Source organism: Erpetoichthys calabaricus, chromosome 2 (genome assembly GCF_900747795.2).
Source record: "Erpetoichthys calabaricus chromosome 2, fErpCal1.3, whole genome shotgun sequence".
In the NCBI taxonomy this organism is placed as follows: Eukaryota; Metazoa; Chordata; class Cladistia; order Polypteriformes; family Polypteridae; genus Erpetoichthys; species Erpetoichthys calabaricus.
The window spans coordinates 165,688,230-165,713,322 of NC_041395.2; the positions used below are offsets into that span (position 1 = coordinate 165,688,230).

The 25,093-nt window shown below is 41.4% G+C and overlaps 1 protein-coding gene across 2 annotated transcripts in view; it reads left to right on the top strand.

The window, feature by feature from the left end:
* Nucleotides 1-16,362, top strand: part of map6d1 (MAP6 domain containing 1) — a 47,342-nt gene extending 30,980 nt beyond the window's left edge. The window contains exons 3-4 of one of the 2 annotated variants that reach the window (XM_028825733.2): nt 635-739; nt 15,692-16,362. In XM_028825733.2, the coding sequence (XP_028681566.1) occupies nt 635-739; nt 15,692-15,769 (183 nt within the window). In that variant the 3' untranslated portion in view covers nt 15,770-16,362. The remainder of the gene's footprint in view (nt 1-634; nt 740-15,691) is intronic. The other variant, XM_028825734.2, reaches the window with a different exon arrangement.
* The last annotated feature ends 8,731 nt before the right edge of the window (nt 16,363-25,093 follow it).

Consider the following 25,093-nt stretch of genomic DNA (forward strand, 5'->3'; position numbering starts at 1 on the left):
GTAAGATACTTTTTTCCTAAGTAATTATATTTTAAATGTTATATCATTTTGCCTTTTTTCACTTGATGTCATTAGTGGGATACTTGCAACAGCTGTGATATGATACATTCAATATTTGAGTGTTATACTATTTTTAAAATTGCTGTCTCACAAATACAGAGATTAAATCTTACCTGCCCAGGATACAGTCTGGCTATTCTTCCCAAGTCTGTGAGGGTTTTCCTTTTGTTTTCCAAATACATACAGAATGATAGGCAGATTTAATTTGGCCGTGAATAAGGGAGTGTGTTTGTATTAATATGACCTGCAAAGGACTATTGCCCTGTCCAGGGTTAGTGTCTGCCTTCTTCTAAAACAATGATTTCTCACTGATACATTAACAGCAAAATACTTTCAATACTGTTGATCAAAAATGTGCTACATGCAGACTCTTTGATTAGTATAAACCTCAAAAGTGGAGTTGTAGAGAACAGACTGCTGACTATTTTTACTTTTTACATTTCCCAATAACCTTGGTTAACTGTCAACCAGAAGAAAATAAAGGAGATATAATGAGATGGAGAATGTTGGTCTCCTTATTTTATTACTAAATAAATGAGCACTTTTGTTGTAAATAAACTACTTGAACCTGTAGTTTCAGGGTAACTGGCAGGCGAAGAGCCGTGCGGACTGCCTAACCTTTAAGGCATATATGCGAAAGTGTGAGAAAAAGGAACGACCGCTTCCCACAACAGTAACTGTAAGACAACAATACATGTTGTGTTGTGCACTTTTTTCCATGTTCCATGTTTGTTTACTTGTGTATGGAATGGTGTGAGACCTGACATGTTGGCCTTAACAGACCTTGTGGTGTCTATTCCTGTCTTCCTGTGACTTCACTGCCAAACCCACCCTTAGGCGTCCCTGTGTTATTGCAAACCCCCTGTCGTGTGAGAATGACCTGGTAACCGGAATAATGTATAGCTGCTTACAGTGCCTGTAAAAGATGCAAGATAGCCCAAGTGAGTAGGTTTTATTACAAGCAGCCTGTGTTTTTATGTATTTAATTATTGTTTCCACCCACAGTACAGTGTCTTGAGTGCACTGCTAACTTCAGTATAATGGCATGTGATTCTTCTTTGATTTGTGTCTCCAGCCACACCTTCAACAGGATCCCTTTCTTTAATACTCTGCATGCAATGACTATACATAAATTTAAAATGCATTCTGTGCGTGCTTGGACTTCAAGTCCAACAAGTACCTCCATAGTCAATGCAGTTTGAACTGACCTATCAATTCAAATATGAAAAGTGTATTTTATCTGCTGAAAAGTGAAAAAAGAACAATCGGTAATGTAGGAGTATCAACAGAGTCTGCGGATAATATGCTCACAAGCACAAAACAATACAATGCATTCAATTTTCATTGTGAAAAACGCTATCTGACATTTCACCAATCAACACTATCACTAAGGGCTGCTCTTACTGACCTTGTTAATCCTTAACGCTTGCATTGCATTTTGTATTGTGATAGTAAGAGTTTCCTTTGTGTTTCTATTGTTAAAAGCAGTATTATTCTTAAAACATATCAAAAAACAAACAGCAACATTAAATAATAAATTCTTTGAAAAAGTCATATTCTATGCTCTTTTCCTGGTGAGGATCACAAAGACCGGCAAGGCTGGTAAAAGCAGAACCTTTATCCCCAACACCTTTGGTAAAATTTGGTACACTTTGGCCTTCTGTGCGGAGTATAGTGCTTCATTTGCCATACTAATTGTATACAGGCAAGTGGAACATTTTTTAAACCTACTAAATATTAAGAACATATATTGTAAAACGAAGTGCAAAAAACAGTGCATACAATTAAAATTCAGGATGTTGGAAATTAACATTAAAAATAAAACTATCAAAAAAAGTAAAATATTCATTTTACATAAAAAATTAGGTGCATTGGATGGTGAAATTAATGCTGAAAGGTATGTAAAATTCACATTAAAAAGTGACTGTGCAGAACACCAAACAATGGGTGCATGGACATGCATTTCAAAATGGAAATGTCATCTTGAAAACAGAAATACAGGGAGTCCCTGGAATTTACCAATATAACACCTGTGAACAACAGCACAGTCAAGGATACCAAGAAAATCAAACTGTCAATGTTGAGAAACTAGCAGTACACTTGGCCATGTGTGCTCCAGTTCACAGCCACTGCCTTCCAATATTTCACTCTGTAATGCGTTCTTATGCACTTGCAAGGTTGTGGGGAAACAGAGACCACAATTGGCTTGTACTGCAGAAATCATTGCTGTTTCACACAGGGGTCCGTTTCGCTCAGAATTACGTCCCAGCTGTAGGATTTTGCAGGAATAAATATATCAATTTGTTGTATTTTACAGATATTCTATTATTATTATTTATTTGTAAAATTTACAAGGAATAACCTGATGTTTTCACCACCTTGTGGCTCCAGCTGACTAGTTTAGAATCCTATGCCTGGTTTTTGCATATCTCCCATGCTTGTAAAACTTTTGTTCAAGACACTGTTTTTCAATACTACACCCTAAAAACATGCAGGACTATTTACTTGGCATAGGGATTATAACTACAGGTGCGTGCATGCATGCATTCTGCAGGCACTGCAATCATGAAAGCCGTCTGGTAAATGAATGGATAAAGTACTCTTCTCATTAATCCTCAACAAAATGTTTCTAAGCCACCACATAAAACAATAGTCAGTAAAAGAATATTCTGTTCAGATGATGCCATTCAAAAGGGCACTGTCAGTAACCACTGACCCATTCCTGAATGGTTCAAGCATCACTAACAGCTGTACCTTTTTTAATAGAAAAGATACATTGCATTTTACCTGTAAATGTATTACTCTAAAGAATCATCTAGGTTTATTACATTTTCTCACAGGAAACTAAAACAGCAAAATTCACTAGGAGTTGTTCATTCATACCTATTATGATTACCAGGTGATTCATTAATGATGGATAAACAGTCATAAAAATCATTATAAGTCAATTAATAACAATTAATGTAAGCAATAACATCACATCCTCCCTCCCCTCACCTAACACAACATATAGCCACCACCCACCAACCTCACCCAAAGCTCCTCCTAAAAGATCAAAAGCTATTGATGTATTCTGGAGGTGCGGGACAACAGATACAAGGAGCCTAATGTCAGGGAAAAAGAGAGAGAAATTAAACGTATGCACTGGAAAAATGATACAGATTTACATAATGCCCAGCCAAGTGTCACTTCTAAAAGCTGGAGCCAGATCTGTTGATCTGCATTGCTAAAAGGTCATGCTAGACTAGATTAAATAAACAAGATTTACAGAAATTTACAAAGAGAGAATCAGGAGAATTCCAGTAAAATTAGTTTGGTAGTGATCGTACCAAGACAAAAATAACCTCTATTGGATAAAGGTGAGAGTAAAAGTAGAGAGGTCCGAAAGAAAAATGAGGCGAAATGAGAATATTAATAGAAAGAACAGAAGACAGGCAGATAAAGGCAGCAGACCAAAAAGTAGAGACTGGTAGACAATACCCAAAACAAATGAAGAAAAGTCCTACAAAAGTTTTAGAAATAAAGGTAACAAATGGAATCAGCTAACAAATGCATATGATAAAAGTTTGTGATGGGCAAGGTATAGGTTTTGGATTTTTAGAGAATGTACAGATGTTAGTAAGCGTATCAATTCAAGAAACAGGGAGAAGAAGAGAGGTTACTCTGCCAAACTTAATAAACAGTGTAGGTCCACCTGACACCATATACTAAACTTGCAAATAAGGATGCCTATGGCTTTAGGTATGGGGAAAACACATACAGAAAGGTATAAAGGGAGTAGAAAAGTAGGGAAGAGGTTATTGGGACATTGCTTTAAGTACCCAGCTGAGCTGGAGATGGAGAAAAAAAAGGAGGGACAGAAGGCCTAGGTCTCAGTAATTGGAACATTCTGAGTCTGGAGTTATCAGAAATGTCACTAGGTGTCGTACTACCTTAACTTGTCCAGAGTGGAAAAGAGATGGGTTTGCCACCAGTGCAGAAAGCAGGAAAATAGAAGATAGGAGTATAGCTGTGACAAACTGGAGAAGAGCCAATCTCTCATCTTTTTGCAAATTTTGGCAAGCATGTGAAATTTAGTAATGTGAAGTAGGGAGACATGGCATTAATTTCAAGGAAGTGAAGAGAACATGTACAAGAGATCAGAAGGAGCATTCTTCTGATCAAAAATATCGGCATATAGAAGGTTTTAAAACAGGAGTCATAGGCTGCAAAAGTGGTAACCAAGTCAGGATTGCTAAGAGCAATAACAAGGGACTTAAGTGAAATATCAAAAAGTAACGAGGGGAGGTTATAGTCCTGTGTGGCACCTTTTAAATCTGAAAGCTTTGAAAAGTTGGCAAGTTGGTGAGAATTAACACCACTGGGGAGGAAAAGAATGTTTTGATCAGGTTAATATAGATCTTACCAAAACACATACTGTAGAGTACAAAATCTTCCAAAGAAGATTTCAGTTCATGTGGTTAAAAGCCTTCCACATATCAACTGGCAGAAGGAGCTCTAGGTTGGGGCAGGGTGGGATATAGTACATAGAAGGAGACAAATGTTATCTGCTTCCTTATGAGAACAGTTGGTCGGATTTAGGTGAATTAATTTGTGAATAACCAAGTGCATTCAGTGTGCAAGGAGCTTTGCCAGGTTTGTATCAGATTTCATCAAACAGATTGGGTGACAGTTAAGGAGTACAATGACTTATTTATCTTGTTTTAAAATGAGGGTAAACAAGGCTGAATTAAATGAGGCGGTTTTAGTTTGGAAGAGGAGATAACAACGGAGTTCAGCATCTGCATATATATAGAGGTGCTAGAAGTAATTTAGGAGGCATCCCATCAGGCCCTGGGTGATTTTCCAGAGATTAAGAAATCTAAATCCTCAAGTTCTGACAATGTAATTGAGGAATCCAATGTGGTGACCTAATCTGCGGAAAGACTAGAGAGAGAGAGAGACATGTTATCTATCTAAAAATAATAGCTTCTGAAGGGTAGGACTTTAGAGTTTTCAGAGGTCTAGTTTCTTACTAACCTTCTAAATCAGCATATTAGAGAATCTGCCTGCATTCTCCGAACCCATGTCATATATTTTAGGCTGCAAGTTGCTCGGTTTCATAGCGTTAGCCAATGACAAAATTATTACAGTTTAGCATATTTTTTTTCAAATCTGGGCACATTCTGGACTAAACCTGGATTCCTGAATGCACACAAAATCAACTCTCTTGCAACATAAGTAATCAAGGGGACTTGTATATTTGACATTTACTTCAATTCCTTGGACATTCAAATAGGAAAGGTAAAGATTAATAATGAACACAATGAAGAAAGACAAAAAGATATAGCAGAAGAAAATAAACGAGAAGATAAGAAGAATCGGCATTTCTGCAATCACACAACTCCTCCCCCATTGGAACGACACATATCTGAAACAGGTTACAGTGCTCTCCTCCCAAACCCTGCCCCGAATCAACCCAGTAACAATTCGCATTCCAGAACCCACTACTTGGGCAATGCCTGTGAGCACATAATCGCTAAAAGAGAACAACTTAAAGTTGAACTACCGCAGGCACCTAGCCCACCCACTACAGATAAAGAGGAACATGCCAGTACCTTGGAAGTTAGACGGGCTCTAGAATTAACTTTACATTGTCAAAGATCAAGTTTCTCAGGTATGTGAAATATTCAGATGGAACAGATATAGTTGGAAACACAGTTCACAAACTTTTCTCTTCCATTGGTACGGCCTACTGTTAAACTGAAGTTGGCTTTCATAGAACAGATTATAGAAGTCTTTTTGTCTACTGAAGATTTAACCTGGTGGTCAGAATAGTTGAAAAACTTTAATATTAATGGCTTTGGGTGAGATGAATTATAATAAGGCACCCAGATTCTATGACACTTCTCCACTACAGGAACAAAATCACGCAAGGATGGAAATAAAAAAAGACCAAACTTATTTAGAAATTCAGTGGCATTTTTATTTATAGAAACTTCTTTAAATCCCAAGATTCGAACATTATTGCTGTGGTTTCATTCTTTCAGTTCCATAAGCTTAGAACTAGTGTGGTGCTGAGGTGTCACCCCTTGCATGGCTGCACTCCGGTCCTAATCTGGGATCCTGAGTTGGTTTGTCATGAGGTGGGTGCGGCAATGCACTGTATCAGCGTGTGCTCCTAACCTCTCATCTCATAAGCTTAGACCCTAATGGCCCCTCCTGACTTCCCATTCACGTAATCTGCCTATTATGGTGACTGATAGTTTCGATCAGTGTTCTGCATTCCAAAGACATATTTTGCTACTCATTGTTAACTTCTTTTATGTCATTTCGGAGAGTACAAAACTTACTTACAAGCGAATAGGTGCTTGACCACAGTTTGCATCAAATTATCAAAGAGGGCATCCATATTTTATCAACCAGCATACTGAGGCATGTTGCCTCTATATGCAGAGATTTCTTTATGGGACTGGAGACTTCAGAGTGAGGCCTTCTCAATCCAGATACCATCTTCTGATACCAAAAAGTAAGAGTTTTTTTAATATAAAAATGAAGTAATATGGAGATGATGAGAATTATAAATCGAGGAAAAAGTGTGCCCCAAGAGCTGCCTCAAAACACATTAATCAGCCACCAGAGGTTCCATAGTCTCCTGGTTGGTTTAGTTTGTGTTGATCAATGGCTGCTGTGTTTGTGCCACAATTTTTTATTTTATATTCCAGTTACTTGGCATACTATAGACACAAACAGTATTACTGATCAGAAGGTTAAAGATAACTGAGCCAAACACAAAGCAATAAGGATACCAAGATGAATGCTGTGGTATTCATACCTGCATCACAGACTAACCCTGGAAAGGGCACCAGTCCACTGCAGGGTACACACACACTCACACACATTAACATCACCATCTCCAGGCCAATTAACCAACACCGCATTTCTTTGGCATGTCTGAAGGAAAAGAGTTACACATGCAGTAAGAGTGGGCAAAATCTAATCTGGTGAGTTGGTGAGGTGATGAAAACATCCATCTATCCATTTTCCAACCCGCTGAATCCAAACACAGGGTCACGGGGGTCTGCTGAAGCCAATCCCAGCCAACACAGGGCACAAGGCAGGACCCAATCCCAGGCAGGGTGCCAACCCACCGCAGGACACACACAAACACACCCACACACCAAGCACACACTAGGGCCAATTTAGAATCGGCAATCCACCTAACCTGAATGTCTTTGGACTGTGGGAGGAAACCGGAGCGCCTGGAGGAAACCCACGCAGACACGGGGAGAACATGCAAACTCCACGCAGGGAGGACCCGGGAAGCGAACCCGGGTCTCCTAACTGCGAGGCAGCAGCGCCACCGTGCCGCCCATGATGAAAACATTGTGTGCCATAATGTAAATTGTAACAGTAAATAATAGATCATAAATGAATAATGAGAAGGTACAACAAATTGCTCCATTTATTCCCTCTTTATCCCAGGATTGAGGCTTAATTTTTAAATTATTTAATGCAGTAATTGTTTATGCTAATTTTATGCAATATCTTATTTTACACACCCACTTTTTGATGCTAAATCATGTACCCAATTTTATGCAAATATGTTAATTTTATGCACCATTTTATTATATGGAACACTGATTTTTAATTTTATGCAATATTTTGTTTTTGCTAGCAATTTTTAATTGTACACATTGATTATTTTTTGCATTAAGCGCTCCTGGGCCACTTTGGGGAAAAAAAGGTCAAAGTAATCAATTGCTATTGTTATAAAATAAAATTTGTTTCAGGAAACAAAGTTCAGTAATTGCTTGCCTGGGTTTTTTGAGAAGCATTTTGCTTCAGTGACTAAAGCAAGAACTCGTTGATGGAAGATTCATTTTCTTTTCAGCACTGTCAACAGTATAAAAAACACAAAACGATAATAATAAGTGAATTCAAAAGCACCCTGTAACACTTAAACATGTTGTTGGTATCCAAGTGTATTATATTATGTTGACAAATTCTTTACTTGAAGGCTAAACATATAAATCAGAATCTTGGTACCCCATGTGGCTGCAGTTTTTCATTCCCACCAATTAATTTTTTTAATTGGACCCTTCCATTAATGTGTTTTCTTGTGTTAATTCAGAAATTACAAACTGGTTATGCTGAATCATTACTACATGAAGCATGTATGTGTATTAGATGGGGATGAATTAATTCTTTTTTAATTCTGCCGTTTATTAGGCTGTTTATTTTAATGTTCAGGTAGTATAGCCTCTTTAGCATTGTGTTTACTCAAGGAAAAACAAGCCAAAAATGTTTTTTTTTAAACAAGAAAAAATCTTATTACGTATAACAGAAACACAAATACCAAAATGTTAGCATAAATATAGTAGAAAAGGTAGGTCTAGTCACTGCTGCTGTGCTGATTGCGGATTTAATACACATGTTTTGTGTGACATGATTTAAAACAGTCACCAGCACACAGCTTTATTTTGCAATTGGGACAGTATAAGTGTGTTTCTTGTCGCACTTTTCTTATTTTTTTTTTCTTTCTGTTGCTTGTACTTGAGAGTGTAGAATGTCTGTGCCTGACCTGCATGATCAGTATGCCTCCTGTGTTATTGCAGGCTAGCACAGTATAAGGAATGACTTCCACATTTCCCCTGACACAAACATTGACAGTCGCTGCATTATGAACAGTGCTGTGAACTAGTGTGGTGCTGAGGTGTCACCTGTTGCATGACTACGTTCGGGTTCCAATCTGGGATCCTGAGTTGGTTCGTCATGTGGTGGGTGCGGCAATGTGCCAACAGCGCGTGCTCCTAACATCCTCTTAGGGGGCTAACATTTTGTTTGTTCTTGAACTTGGATCACAATTATTTTGCCTTTTTTGTCAGGTAGCTACTGTTGCACCACAGTGAAGCTTCACACAACCACATTCACCAGGGATCTCACGGCAGATCAGTCAATGAGTCAGGAGATGCTGAACAAACAAAGTAATTTCATAGCCTTCATAAGCCATATTACATTTCAAAATGTATAATGCCAGTTTAAAACTTTAGAACAGTTAAATCAAATTTAAGATATGATATTAAGATGCTTAATATAGATAGTAAATGCTAAAATGGCTTTCTAGCCTATGTTAAGTGATTGAATTCATAAGGCATGGAGATTTAAAACCAAAGACCAGCCTGTTTCTGCTTTTGGTTGGATGGCTGCTTTTTTTTCCAGTGAAACACAGAACCTTTTGTCCAGTGACAAAGATCACCCTTTTCCTTTTTTTATATATAATACAGGGTGGTCTGCAGGATCTCCCTTCCAGACAAATGGGTCTCCATTCAGCACCCTCTTGCTAATAGGTTAACTCTAAGCTGATTTACTCTTCAGTAGGAGGCAAATTTCAGATGCCTGATACACACACCCCGACGTTATCAAAGAAAAAGCAGAGAAAGTCATACTTTGAACCATGTTTTGTTCTGCCTGCAGCACTCTATGGACATTTTAATGAGGAAAAAATGTTTTGAGTGATTAAGAGGCAAGTGCAATTAACAAATGATGGATGATAAAACTTTGTAGTAGAGCACAAGAAGCAAAGTCCTACAATTACTAAACGTCAAGTAGTCCTACAAGTCCAACATAAGATGAAAGCTAGCAGTCTAACCAAATAGCAGCCGGGGAGCTGTGCTTTCAAGAGCTGCTCATCACATTCATCAAAGAGCGGCTTAGATCTTTCTAGCAGTAGCAAGCAAACCTTGGGCACTCAATACTTTTCTGCCATTTTCAGTGAATTCAGTGTAACATCAAAGGTCCACAAAAAAATTGAAGTCATTAGACTAAAAATAAAAGGGTGTGGGTTGTCAAGGTCTTCAACATATTTTATATTACAGCATTTATTAGTATTGAAAAATAATTAAGTGTTCAGTCTTTATGAAAGTTTCATAAGCAATTTATTGTGGAAAGAGCAGGTTACTGTATGTATTTCATACAGGAACATATATTAACCCCCAGATTTTTATTATTATTTTTTTTTATTATGGAACATTAGAATTAGTGGTTGAATTGACAATCCTAAACATGTTCTTGGTCTGCCCTGTTTCTCTCCCTGTGATCTCTAACCATTGGCATCTTCAGCTCCTTGTTGATCCATAGAAGCAGCAGCTCTGCTCTGAGGTCCTCTGGGACTGTCAGGCCCTTTGGCTTGTCAGAGAGTGACCTCTTGTAGAGGAATCTTATTTTAGTAACCTGAACGGAATTGGCAGTAGTAGCCGCATGTGTGGTGATGCTGGTCCCCTACAGACTCCCTCTTCCCAAATGGGAGTCTGTTGAACCAACACCGTCGATAGTTATGACCGAGATGAGCTGACATATGAGGACAATTCACTGATGAGGCCAGAGGTTGGTGGAAAAAAGTGCTCAAGTGCTTTTATTAAAAGAAAAGTCAAAACACAAGTAAATCCAACAAAAGTGTCAATTGTGCAGTGTTCTAAAAATACATAAAGAAATCCATAAAAATCCAGTAAAAAGTAGGGATAAAACAAAATCAATAAATAAATCCGTTAAAAATCAGAGGTTAAAAATGCAGACTAACTTCTTCCGATCTCAGTCCACCTCATTCTCTTTCTCCCTGGCTCACCCATTGCTCACGTAGCTGGCAGAGACTCAGCAGCCACAAGCTCCTTTTGGCAGACCTCCAAGCTTCACAGCCAGACCGTCCGAGGTCGGCTCTCCTCCCTTCTTACTTTGCGCTCACATGGTCACACTTCGGAAGCCTAGGGAGGGCACCTGCCTTGCTCGCCACACTCCACCCGAACGGTCAGTGGGGCGAACTAGCCCCTAGAGCGCCACGGCTAACGCTCCTTCACAGGGCCCCAGTTCGCACTGCTTCCTCCTTCCAGGTGGCCAGATCGTACTTCTCATGCCTGCCTTTCATGTCCTTTAACCTCCTTCACTTTCGATCATTTTTCCTCTCGTCTTTGATTTCTTCTATCTTTGATTCCCCCCCACCCCCTTCCTTGAGCCAACCCGTATATAAACACTCGTGTCTCCGTGGGCGCAGCGCCTTAATCACATGCCGCAGGAAGCCAATGAAGTAATTGAGAACAATTGCACCCACACGTGCAGGTGCGACTCGCTCCAACTACCTCATTAACTCCCCGCGTCGTGCCCACGGACAGCGACATGGCTCTATGGATTTAAAACATGGCGCTTTTTTTTGAAGCCACAGACCCGCTATACCACAGCATGCACTGTCAAAATGCAGTGGCATATCTCAACGGGCACAAGTCCCACCACTGGCTCCCTGTAGCAGCTTGCATCAAGTTCAAGTCATTGATTCTTGTCTACAGTGCAGTTCAGCACCTACTTATGTGAAGGTCCTGTTCTCCTTCATGCACAATCGGGTCTGCTAATGAATCTCATGTGGCGATACCACCTCCACAAAGCATCAAATCTCAATCCAGACTGGAATCACGTAAAGCTCTTATCTTTTGTGGTGAGCTCCCCACATTCATCCAAACTGCTGACTTCCTCAATGTGTTTAAGAAGAATTTGTAGACCTTCCTGTTTTGTGAACATCTAATTGCTAATGGTTTCTGATGCTAGATTCGCTGAGTAGTTAATATAAGGTTAATTAGTCTTGTGCTTTAATTTGTTAAATGGCTGCTTAATATGAAGGTCTACAATGCTTTTCACTTGTTTTGGTCAATTTTTGTAACCTAGTCTTGTAACAGTCATTTCAAAAAGTGCTCAAACTTACTCTGACCTCGATTGTAAGATGCCAAAGATAAAAGTGGCTGCTAAAAGAAGAAATGAAAAATTTTACACTAAAATACAGAAAGGTCTCCTACTACATCTTATTATATACAGTACATATCATATCCTGTGAAACACAACAGACAAATCCAGCGATTTTTCCCGTTACCTTCTAAGGTGCTTAAACTGGCAGAACACCATATGAGTCCATGAGAAGGGTCAGTCAGCATTCCCTAACCAAAATGGAATTGTTGATATTTCCAATAACAAATTCAGCTAGTGAAAATGTAGCTGTCTGTTTCTTGGAATAATAACTTTCCCAAGACATTAAATGATACAACCTCTTGCAAAAAAATTCTCAACTATAGTCAAAATAGAAGTACAGACATCTCAAGTTGAGATCTTTACGGAAGTCAACAAAGACTGTCAGTTTCGTACTTCATAGCAGATAGGTGTAATTTGCTTCCTGACTAGTTAGAAAACTACTTAAAATTATATTTAATATATCTAATGTACTAATGTCTCATCAAAATTAATTAGGAAGACATTAAATATTAAAATGGCTTTCCTAGCATGTGTATAGGAAAAATAGAAACGGATAAAGCAGAAACAGCCACAGAAGGCAAAACAGGTGAAGACATACAAGCAAACCTGCCAGTACTGCTGCAATCACAGTAATACTCAGAGAATAAAATAAATTGCAATGTCAGAAAAAAATAAATAAAAACAATGAGACAATATATGCCAAAACAACATTTAAAGATCTTTACACTGAGTGTTGCTGAATTGAGTGTAGCATTCCTTGCCAGTCCATGGCTTGAAAGTGATAAAGCAGTTGTCCAGAAGCTCTGAAAATTTGATGACAGTTGGTGCATTTGCATGTGCTTTAATAAAATATTCATGCATAGAAACCTAATGTCTAAAATGCCATGTAAATCTTCATTCAAGTTAGAGAAACTGGCTTATTGGTCTATGAGTAACCTGACCAATACAGGTGGACTTCTCTGCCCAGTTATTTGGCCATGTAGGATTGTGTAGTTTTCACATGTCCATAAGGCCAGCAGTCATGGGTAGAAGTGTCCACAGCTTACATTTCATGAGGCAAATGCTTGAGCGATCACTTTATTCCTCCTTCTGGCTGAAATATACGGTCTATAAATATTTCAGAAACTGCTAAATTTATGTTAATGAGCTGAACGTACAGAGCTAAGCTCAGGAACACAATCTCAGGAGTAGAGGTTGGGGAAATTTACTAAAAGCAATGTGTGTGTTACGTAGTCCAATTACTTTTTAAAGTAACCTAATCCAATACTATAAGTTTATTGAACTAAAAATATATGTGATATTATTCTCCCAGAGGCAAGAAGCACACATACTGGTAAGGGTTCAATAACACAACCAAGCAGAAAGGATTGTGCTGCGTGCAACCCAGCAACAGGAACATACTATTAAGTGTGCGAGTTTCGTTTTAACCCAGCTGTTTGCTAAACATACGTTACAACAATGTGATCGGGTGATGCAGCAGCTTGCGTTCATATCACAAAACATCTGTGGCTCAGGTTGAGGATGGAAAGAGGGGATGGATATTATTTACTTCACAGCACACAAAGGACTAAATGTATTCATACGACACAAGAAAATTATCCGATTTTATCGTCGCTCTGGACAGTTTCATTAAGGTACATATATGGGCTTTAATACGTGATTAAATGATACAAAGCAAGACAAACGTAACGCACTGTTTACGCTTTACATTTTATAACAAGTAACCATATAAAATATTTGAATCCTTTTTTTAAAGCGGCATAACTACGTTCCTTTTAAAAGTAACGTTCCTCAACACTGCTCGAGTGTTAACATATAGTAGCCTACTGGACTGTTGTTGCCACTAAAATTACAAGTCAGACGAGACATTTCAGAGGTTGCTTCAGATTCCCACTTGTTTGTGCCCTTTATACAGATGACTGCAAGAAAAATAATAACTTGGATCAATGAACGTTAACAATGCGATCAAGGCACTCATCCACTTTAGTGTCATAATGAGATCAAATGAAGTGTGAAGGGTTGCTTTGCATGATGGGGTGCAACAAAAGTAAGCAGGATCGACAGTAGACTTCAGAAAAAGCAAACTAAGAAGTACAATAAGGCACATCACGGCAGTCATGATCACAGGGCTCCGACAGTGACACTGCTATTTACAGGAATCCTGTCAATTAGCCAGGGTTTTATGAGCTGATAATAACCGAAAAAAAAATGAAAAATTAAACAAAAAGTAATTAAATGAATGGAAAATACAGCTGGCATGTTCACTTAATAATCCAGTTGCCATATATTGGTGTTTCCCTTTGCTGTGACACCCTCCAAAATAAAAAAATAAAATGTCAAAGAAGAGACATTCTAGAGGTGTACTAAGCAACAAAGCAAAACTTCTGTACATATAATTTTGCTGAAAACTGGGCAGCTTTTCAACTTTGTAGGGATTCTGCACACTACCTATGGCATATGGCATAACCTGAGGTCAGGTTCATTGACTAGAGGCGAATGCAGCAGCAGGTGAGTCCCTGTCACATTCTGTCACACTCCACAACTCTGACATCCCATCCCAGTGACTCAGTACGACCAGTCTGTGCTTCAAACAGGTTTGACTTTGTCTTTAGTTGTAGGGTGGGCTGTGTGTGCCTCAGAGCTGACAACCAATGAATGCAGAAGGACAATGTGTAGGCTACATTGAAAAAGAAAAAGGAAAAACGGGGGTTTAGAACCACACAAACACAAGGGAAGCCAGTCTGTCTCAGGTCTCATGTTTTATGTACCACAACAGAATAGAAAAAAGAAAGAAAGGACCGAAATTGTGGATGAACTCTGAGCTGCCAGAAAAAAAAGTCAAACTTGCGATAGATACTGTGAAAGTATGAAACTGTATTGGAAAGGTGTCATGGAGTTGTGTATTTTGTCATGTCCTGTCATGTTTAGCCATGTAATCTGACATTTTTAGGCATCAATATCGGCAGCTGCACTTGTCAAGTTTGACCCCCCCCCCCCTCTGACCAGATGTTGTGTAATGTGACATCAGTTTTAAGTGCTCTCTGTGCTCCAGCTGTTACCTCCTCCAGATGCTATCTGAGAGTGCAGACTTTTGAAGTGTGGAAGGTTACAGTGGGACACAATTCAAACGCTCCAGGGTTGTGCTGCTTCAAATGTTAGGGTGTGGTAACACTTTTTACAACTTTAAGATCATATCATTTTGGTATAAATAACCAGTCAGTGTCTTCACTCTCTGCCCTTTTCTAGAAATCTTGGGAAACAAAGAGCCCCTTGTCAGTGTTTCTCCAGCCAGAGTGCAAGAAATAATTTCTCACAGATGTATCTATCAAAGAATGACAGCCAACATAAGAAAGCATGCTAACAAGAAAAAGCCAGTGATAGTGATAATAATCAGAATTGTGTATATTATATATATACACACACACACTGTATAGTAAATGAAAGAACAATAGTGCATAAGCAGGTTATTTATAGGACTTGTAAGCTGATTAAATAAATGGACCACAGTGACCTACAGAATAGTGCTGACCGTCACTGCTGTCAGCAGTCAATCGTCGTGTTCATTTAGAAAGGAGGAGCACCAAGCTGCTGGATTTCTATCCAGATGTTGTTGCTGTACTAAGGCCTGGTTTTTACTTTCTGATAATTTTCAGTGGTTTCACTTGTGGATAACATTCTACTAGGGTCTGATAGCACCTACTGGACGTGTAATGACACTCCTCTGTAGACCCCCATTACCAAGTGAGTTCATTGTATTGTATACAGTTGCAATGTGCTCTGACTTGACTGATGTGATTTGGTTTCATGTGTCTTGTTTTGTGTTTTTTTTTTTTTCTTCTTCTTCTTTATTTTCTATATTTTCAAGGGACCCTTGGTGAAGACCAACCAGACCACTAACTCCTCGGCTGTGTTTCAAAGTGGATCACGCATGTACAACATATAGGCACTATATGGATTTGTATTCATGATTGTAAAGACAGACTTTGAATGCTGTATGTTTACTATAAACTTAAAAAAAAAAAAAACTATGCAAAATGACATGTTTTTAAAAAAATATCTAATGTATCAACTTAATTTACTTGTTTTGAATTGTTTTAGAATTAAAAAAAAATCAGAATCTGACGTATTTAACAGCATTGAAATGCATGCGTTACAATTAAATGGGTTACTTTTTAAATTTGAGTTCAACAACAGAACTTTAGATTATTATTTTGTGTGTGTGTGTGTGTGTGTGTGTGTGTTGGACTATATTTTATTAAGCTGCATATCGTAGTTAAAATGTCCAACTTTTGTACAAGAAAATGGTTATATTAAAAACAACAAATGCTTACATGTTTAAGTAAAAAGTTTAGTTTCAAAGTATTGCAACTTCAGGTCTCCCTGTTAAGAGCAAGAATGCAGATTAATTTAAACCAGGGAAACACAATGTAATTTTTACTTATTTGAACTCTTTGTGTTAAATAGAAAGAAGTGAAAAATAAATGAATTTCCTGTACATTTTGTTGTTTTTTGGTTTCTATTTAAACTGAGTCAAAGAACACGCTCTGGCAGCAGACTCTCATAAGGCAAGTGAAGCAGTTTTAGGCCAAGTAACCAAAACAAATAAAAATGAATCCTAAATGGCCTGCTCTCCTGCCAAAGATGACCTTCTAGCTCGACACAGCAGACACTCATCCAGTGTTCTTGACAAGAGTGACAGATTTAACATCCCTGCCTCAATATCTGAACCCCTGCCTTCCCCTTTCCTTGCCCACACCTGTGTGGATTTCACATGGTCTCCTCGTGTCTCTCTGGGTTGTCCTTTACTCAAAGGCTTTCAGGTCAAGTTAATTCAAAACACTGTGTCCACCCTACGGTTGGAGTGGCATCCTGTCCAGACTGGGTCCTTACCATGAACTCAGGGCTGTGGCCCCTCTGACCCAGAACTGGTAAGTGGCAGAGAATGTGATGGATGGATGGGCCTATTCTGCCTTCTTCTGCAGGATGAATCGTCTTCTCTGTGATGGTTTTTTTTTTTGCCCACTGTATAAATGTCACTGCTGGCTTTCCTAAATTTCACAGATGAAGCTGGATCAAAACAGGCAACTTGTTTATTTTATACTATGTTTTCGGTTGAACACCAGCCCAAGATACTTTCCAAGTATGGTGCAGTGCCTTTTAGCAGAGGCCATTACTGGGACTGATTCAGTAACCACACGGTTTATAGGTCAATGCCTAATTTACAGAACTACCATCCTCAAGACTGGCGACTTCTTAAAATCCCATCTCCTCAAATCCAGTTATGCACACAGAGAGCTAAGCCCAAGACGGGCAGATGTGCGCAATGGCCGCTGAGTAAAGCCGTTCAAGAGTACTAACAAACAGTGCACAGTGGCACAGCCACACACATTTCAGCTGACATGTTTGGGTTTATCAAGAGAACACACAAGGCTGCCCAAATCAATATAATCTCTGTGCATTAATGTGTCAATCTGTATCACAAAATGAGCCACCCTGTTTAATGCTCACATTTTGTGGACTAACCTTTGACCTAGAACAGAAAAAGCTGCCTTGGGAGAAAAAAAAATGGCCATAATCTCTGGAAATCTAGCTTGAATTAAACTCCATTTCAAAAACAGAAGCATAAAGAAACATCTGGACTAAAAAACAGTTCATCACACACTCAAAGCAATTAAAGCTAGATTAGTAGAAACTATATGTAGGAAAATCTAATTAATGAAATAACTCAAAAAACAATAACAATTAGAATATTAATTAAAATGTAGCTCCCAAGTCTGCAGTCTGATCTTGTACTGGAAATCATTAAAAGAGACAATCTTCCCCACAGCATGTGCTGGAAAGAAAAAAATGTTATTATTACCGCTGGCAGTGCACATGTCCAGCATGAGGAGCCTCTTCTGGGGTGTGCAGGAACAGCAGCAACCCCTCATTTACAGCAAGACCACCATCATGCAGCAGATGTGCTCAAATCGAAAATTTCTCTGTCCAGTAAGTCATGCTGGAGGAGCACCTGATCATCTGGGGCTAGTGAAGCACTCAGGTCAGCTTGTTTTTATACAGTGCATCCGGAAAGTATTCACAGCGCATCACTTTTTCCACATTTTGTTATGTTACAGCCTTATTCCAAAATGGATTCAATTCATTTTTTTCCTCAGAATTCTACACACAACACCCCATAATGACAACGTGAAAAAAGTTTGAGGTTTTTGCAAATTTACAGCCTTTGCTCAATACTTTGTTGATGCACCTTTGGCAGCAATTACAGCCTCAAGTCTTTTTGAATATGATGCCACAAGCTTGGCACACCTATCCTTGGCCAGTTGTGCCCATTCCTCTTTGCAGCACCTCTCAAGCTCCATGAGGTTGGATGGGAAGCGTCGGTGCACAGCCATTTTAAGATCTCTCCAGAGATGTTCAATCGGATTCAAGTCTGGGCTCTGGCTGGGCCACTCAAGGACATTCACAGAGTTGTCCTGAAGCCACTCCTTTGATATCTTGGGTGTGTGCTTAGGGTCATTGTCCTGCTGAAAGATGAACCGTCGCCCCAGTCTGAGGTCAAGAGCGCTCTGGAGCAGGTTTTCATCCAGGATGTCTTTGTACATTGCTGCAGTCATCTTTCCCTTTATCCTGACTAGTCTCCCAGTTCCTGCCACTGAAAAACATCCCCACAGCATGATGCTGCCACCACCATGCTTCACTGTAGGGATGGTGCCAGGTTTCCTCCAAACGTGATGCCTGGCATTCACACCAAAGAGTTCAATCTTTGTCTCATCAGACCAGAGAATTTTCTTTCTCATGGTCTGAGAGTCCTTCAGGTGCCGTTTGGCAAACTCCAGGCAGGCTGCCGTGTGCCTTTTACTAAGGAGTGGCTTCCGTCTGGCCACACTACCATACAGGCCTGATTGGTGGATTGCTGCAGAGATGGTTGTCCTTCTGGAAGGTTCTCCTCTCTCCACAGAGGACCTCTGGAGCGCTGACAGAGTGACCATCGGGTTCTTGGTCACTTCCCTGACTAAGGCCCTTCTCCCCCGATCGCTCAGTTTAGATGGCCGGCCAACTCTAGGATGAGTCCTGGTGGTTTCGAACTTCTTCCACTTACGGATGATGGAGGCCACTGTGCTCATTGGGACCTTCAAAGCAGCAGAAATGTTTCTGTAACCTTCCCCAGATGTGTGCCTCGAGACAATCCTGTCTCGGAGGTCTACAGACAATTCCTTTGACTTCATGCTTGGTTTGTGCTCTGACATGAACTGTCAACTGTGGGACCTTATATAGACAGGTGTGTGTCTTTCCAAATCATGTCCAACCAACTGAATTTACCACAGGTGGACTCCAATTAAGCTGCAGAAACATCTCAAGGATGATCAGGGGAAACAGGATGCATCTGAGCTCAATTTTGAGCTTCATGGCAAAGGCTGTGAATACTTATGTACATGTGCTTTCTCAATTGTTTTATTTTTAATAAATTTGCAAAAATCTCAAACTTTTTTTCATGTTGTCATTATGGGGTGTTTTGTGTAGAATTCTGAGGAAAAAAATGAATTTAATCCATTTTGGAATAAGGCTGTAACATAGCAAAATGTGGAAAAAGTGATGCGCTGTGAATACTTTCCGGATGCACTGTATGTACAGATTAGAAAACAAAATTAAAAAATAACACCTAAAATATAGCAGTGTGGAACTCACGTATGTGAAATTCTCAAATCTAATCAAAACAGTAAAGGAGTGGCCAACAAAGTTTAAATGGAAAATAAGTAAGCTAGAACGTTTGGGAATCTGATGCTACACACAAAGTAACATTCAACGTGTCAAAGGCCAGATGGCCCTTATTTATGTATTCTGACGTAATTCATCAGAAAGAAGATTTGAATATTAGATGATGACAATGACGACAGTAAGCCTTTCAGCCCAATCAGCATATCACTTAAATCAATCGAGTCATGTTTTGAAATTTACTGAAGTCTGACCACTCTAGCTGTATGGTATTCAGTGTGTCAATGATACCCTGTGTGAAGGAAAATTTACCTTTAACACGTTTCCAACATGTCTCCTGTTAATCTTCTTTTGCTTAAACTGAAAAACTTTTAATCTTTCTTCATAACTCATCCCCTGTAGCCCTGGAATCAGCCTAGTCACTCTTCTCTGGACCTTTTTCTAGTGCTGCTCTGTCCTTTTTGTAGCCTGGAGACCAAAACTGCACACAGTACAGCGCTATATAACCTAATATCATGTTAGCCTGAACGCTGTTAAACTCAAAGTTAGTTCTGACATCACATCATCTGTAAAAAAAAAGCTGTTAAAATCCTTTGAGGATATTAAATACTGGATGGCACAAAATTTCTTGCAATTAAACGAAAATAAAACAGAAGTCATTATTTTTGGTCCTACCACATCTGCAGTTGAAGTCGGCATGCAGTTAGAACCTTAGGCAGCAATGATTCATAATGATGTCAGAAGGTATCATCTTTGAGTCATCACTGAGTTTTGAAAAACAAATCTCCATGGTAGTAAAGTCCAGTTTTTACCAAATGAGGCTAATTTCTAAACTAAAATCCTTTCTTATTACAGAAGGACTTGGAAACAGTCATTCATACCTTTATTACATCTCACCTAGATTATTGCAATTCCTTATATGTGGGTCTGCCAAAATCTGCTCTGTCGCACCTTCAGCTGGTTCAGAACGCAGCAGGTAGATTTTTGATTGGGTCGGGAAAAAGGGATCACATCTCCCCCATTTTAGCCTCTCCTCACTGGCTACCGGTGAAATGTCGCATTGATTTTAAAATCTTGTTATTTGTTTTTAAAGCCTTGCATGGTCTCGCTCCAAAATATATCTGTGACCTCCTTCACCCCTATGTGCCACCAAGAGCACTGAGGCCGTCTGGACGACTGCTCCTTGTAGTGCCAAGATCTCAGCTGAAGTCAAGGGGACCCTCAGAAAAACACAGTGTGTGTAAATAGAGCAGACTGAAGTGCCACAAACCCGCCATCGATTTGTTTCTTTTTAATACATGATGAGTTGCTCTTTCTGATGATATGGTAATAAAAGAACTGAGAACAATGTTTTAGAGTGTGTATATTTACTGACCCTGATGCCAGCCAATCTGTAAATACACGCAAACTCCAAATGAACATGGACGCTCCACTCCAGGATTGCACCATTGTTGAACAATGCACTAAGGCAGTGGGAGTGAAACCTTCTGAAATTCACCAAAGAATGTTGGCTTGTGCAGATCAGTAAGTTGTTTGGGTACCCATCTTGCACAAACCGTACAGTACAACAAGTTACCATGTACTATGTCATGTGCAGTTCCATAGCTGATAACCAAATGTGCAGGAACAGCGGACAACACAATCCACTGGTCTTCTTTGATGAAGGCATTCACCATGTTGATGTGGGCCTACAGTATGTGTGTGATGTTGATGGTTGGCCACATTGAGCTTCATCAGTTACACTTATTCTTAAAAGTTTCTACTCATTCATTAACTTTTTGTTGAGTTTTCACTGTTTTCAATTCCATACTGAGCCAACAATCTTTGGTGAATTTCAGCAGGTTTCACGCTCTCTGCCCAAAGTAACCTTAACAATGGTCCACTCCCGCTGCTGAGCATCCCTGTTCACTCAACCTTGCCTTCAACTGCACTAACAGCAGAGTGCTGCTCTTTGCTTGTGCAAACTACCCATAAGCCACTGCAAAGGCATTGTATTGTGCCCGCTTCTACCTGTTTCAAATTGCCTTTAATTTTTGATGACCCTCATATATACCATGATTGTGAAGAAGTATCTAAATTGAAAAATACCAAACATATCCTTTAAGCTTTGGCTTGGTTTATATTGTTGAATTGAAACAGCAAGTGCACTTAATTCCCTATGGAAGGGGCCAAGGAGGTCGGGTGCAGTGTGAGTTGGGTGGTGGCCGAAGGCAGGGACCTTGGCGGTCGGATCCTCGCATACAGAAGCTGGCTCTTGGGACGTGGAATGTCACCTCTCTGAAGGGGAAGGAGCCTGAGCTAGTGCGTGAGGTTGAGAGGTTCCGGCTAGATATAGTCGGGCTCACCTTGACGCACAGCTTGGACTTTGGAACCAATCTCCTTGAGAGGGGCTGGACTCTCTACCACTCTGGAGTTGTCCCCGGTGAGAGGCGCCGAGCGGGTGTGGGCATACTTATTGCCCCCCGACTTGAAGCCTGTACATTGGGGTTTACCCCAGTAGATGAGAGGGTAGCCTCCCTCCGCCTTCGGGTGGGGGGACGGGTCCTAACTGTTGTTTGTGCGTATGTACCGAACAGCAGTTCGGAGTACCCACCCTTTTTGGAGTCCCTGGAGGAGGTGCTAGAGGGCATACCTTCTGGGGACTCCCTCGTTCTGCTGGGAGACTTCAATGCTCATGTGGACAGTGAGACCTGGAAGGACGTGATTGGGAGGAATGGCCCCCCCAATCTGAACCCGAGTGGTGTTTTGTTATTGGACTTCTGTGCTCGTCACGGATTGTCCATAACGAACACCTTGTTCAAGCATAGGGGTGTTCATATGTGCACTTGGCACCAGGACACCCTAGGCCTCAGTTCGATGATCGACTTTGTGGTCGTGTCGTCGGACTTGCGGCCACATGTCTTGGACACTTGGGTGAAGAGAGGGGCGGAGCTGTCAACTGATCACCACCTGGTGGTGAGTTGGCTTCGATGGTGGGGGAGGATGCCGGTCAGGCCTGGTAGGCCCAAACGTGTTGTGCGGGTCTGCTGGGAACGTCTGGCAGAGCCCCCTGTCAGAAGTAGCTTCAACTCCCACCTCCGGCAGAACTTCGACCACATCCCGAGGGAGGTGGGGGACATTGAGTCCAAATGGGCCATGTTCCGTGCCTCTATTATTGAGGCGGCTGACCGGAGCTGTGGCCGTAAGGTGGCCGGTGCCTGTCGTGGCGGCAATCCCCGAACCCGTTGGTGGACACCAGCGGTGAAGGATGCCGTCAAGCTGAAGAAGGAGTCCTACCGGTCCCTTTTGTCCTGTGGGACTCTGGAGGCAGCTAATAGGTACCGGCAGGCCAAGTGGAATGCGGCTTTGGTGGTTGCGGAGGTAAAAACTCGGGCGTGGGAGGAGTTTGGGGAGGCCATGGAGAACGACTTTCGGACGGCTTCGAGGAGATTCTGGTCCACTGTACGGCGTCTCAGGAGGGGGAAGCCAGTGCAGTGTCAACACTGTGTATGGTGGGGATGGTGCGCTGCTGACCTCGACTCGGGACGTTGTGGGTCGGTGGGGGGAGTACTTCGAAGACCTCCTCAATCCCACTAACATGCCTTCCAATGAGGAAGCAGAGCCTGGGGACTCGGGGGTGGGCTCCCCCATCTCTGGGACTGAGGTCACCGAGGTGGTCTAAAAACTCCTTGGTGGCAGGGCCCCGGGGGTGGATGAGATACGCCCAGAGCTCCTCAAGGCTCTGGCTGTTTTAGGGCTGTCTTGGTTGACACGTCTCTGCAACATCGCATGGACATCAGGGACAGTGCCTCTGGATTGGCAGACCGGGGTGGTGGTCCCCCTCTTTAAGAAGGGGGACCGGAGGGTGTGTTCCAACTACAGAGGGATCACACTCCTCAGCCTCCCTGGAAAAGTCTATTCGGGGGTTCTGGAGAGGAGGGTCCGTCGGATAGTCGAGCCTCGGATTCAGGAGGAACAGTGTGGTTTTCGTCCTGGTCGCGGAACAGTGGACCAGCTCTACACCCTTAGCAGAGTCCTGGAGGGTGCATGGCAGTTTGCTCAACCAGTCTACATGTGTTTTGTGGACTTTTGTGGTCCCTGTACAACCGGTGTCAGAGCTTGGTCCGCATTGCCGGCAGTAAGTCGAACCCGTTTCCAGTGAGAGTTGGACTCCGCCAGGGCTGCCCTTTGTCACCGATTCTGTTCATAACTTTTATGGACAGAATTTCTAGGCGCAGCCAGGGTGTTGAGGGGGTCCAGTTTGGTGGGCTCAGGATTGGATCACTGCTTTTTGCATATGATGTCCTGTTTGCTTCATCAGGCCGTGATCTTCAGCTCTCTCTGGATTGGTTCGCAGCTGAGTGTGAAGCGGCAGGGATGGGAATCAGCACCTCCAAATCCAAGGCCATGGTCCTTAGCCAGAAAAAGGTGGAGTGCCCTCTCAGTGTTGAGAGATCCTGGGAGATCCTGCCCCAAGTGGGGGAGTTCAAGTATCTCGGGGTCTTGTTCACGAGTGAGGGAAGAATGGAGTGTGAGATCGTCAGGCGGATCGGTGCGGCGTCCGCAGTGATGTGGGCTCTGCATCGGTCTGTCGTGGTGAAAAAGGAGCTGAGCCGTAAGGCAAAGCTCTCAATTTACCAGTCGATCTATGTTCCTACCCTCACCTATGGTCATGAGCTATGAGTAGTGACCGAAAGAACGAGATTGCGAATATAAGCGGCTGAAATGAGTTTTCTCCGCAGGGTGTCTGGGCTTTCCCTTAAAGATAGGGTGAGAAGCTCAGTCATCCGGGAGGGGCTCAGAGTAGAGCCGCTGCTCCTCCGCATCGAGAGGAGTCAGATGAGGTGGCTCGGGCATCTGATCAATACCAAGACAGACAAGGCAGGAAATGGGCAAAGCGTGAGAGGAGTCAGCAAGGACAGCGAACACAGATTACATTACAGGGATGCTGCTTTACTAGCATGCTGGAGAAGTGAGGAGAAAACTGACAGAACATTCGCTGCGTGCCACCAAAACTTCCAAATGACTTTAGATTAAGGTACCCTGTGACAGACTATGGGCTGACTTACACTCAACATGTCCATGAGGATCGCTCAGCAAACCTTAGGTCATGTGGGCAGATGGGGCTGAATGCAGCTTTCTTTCGCCGTGATATGCACAGCCAAACATTTTTCTCAACGAGGTGAAAAAATGGAGAGGATAGTGGCCAAAGTGTGAAGCATCCCTACAACTCCACAATGAAAGATCCTACACATATATGGCACTTAATTCAAAGAAATATGAAACCCATTTAATATTACTAGCTTATCTTCCATCCATCCATCCATTATCCAACCCACTATATCCTAACTACAGGGTCACAGGGGTCTGCTGGAGCCAATCCCAGCCAACACAGGGCGCAAGGCAGGAAACAAACCCCAGGCAGGGCGCCAGCCCACTGCAGGGCACACGCACACACACACACCAAGCACACACTAGGGACAATTTAGAATCGCCAATGCACCTAACCTGCATGCTTATCTTTTCAAACTAAAATACAAAGTAAAAGAGGATTAAACTCTTATGAACTGTATTG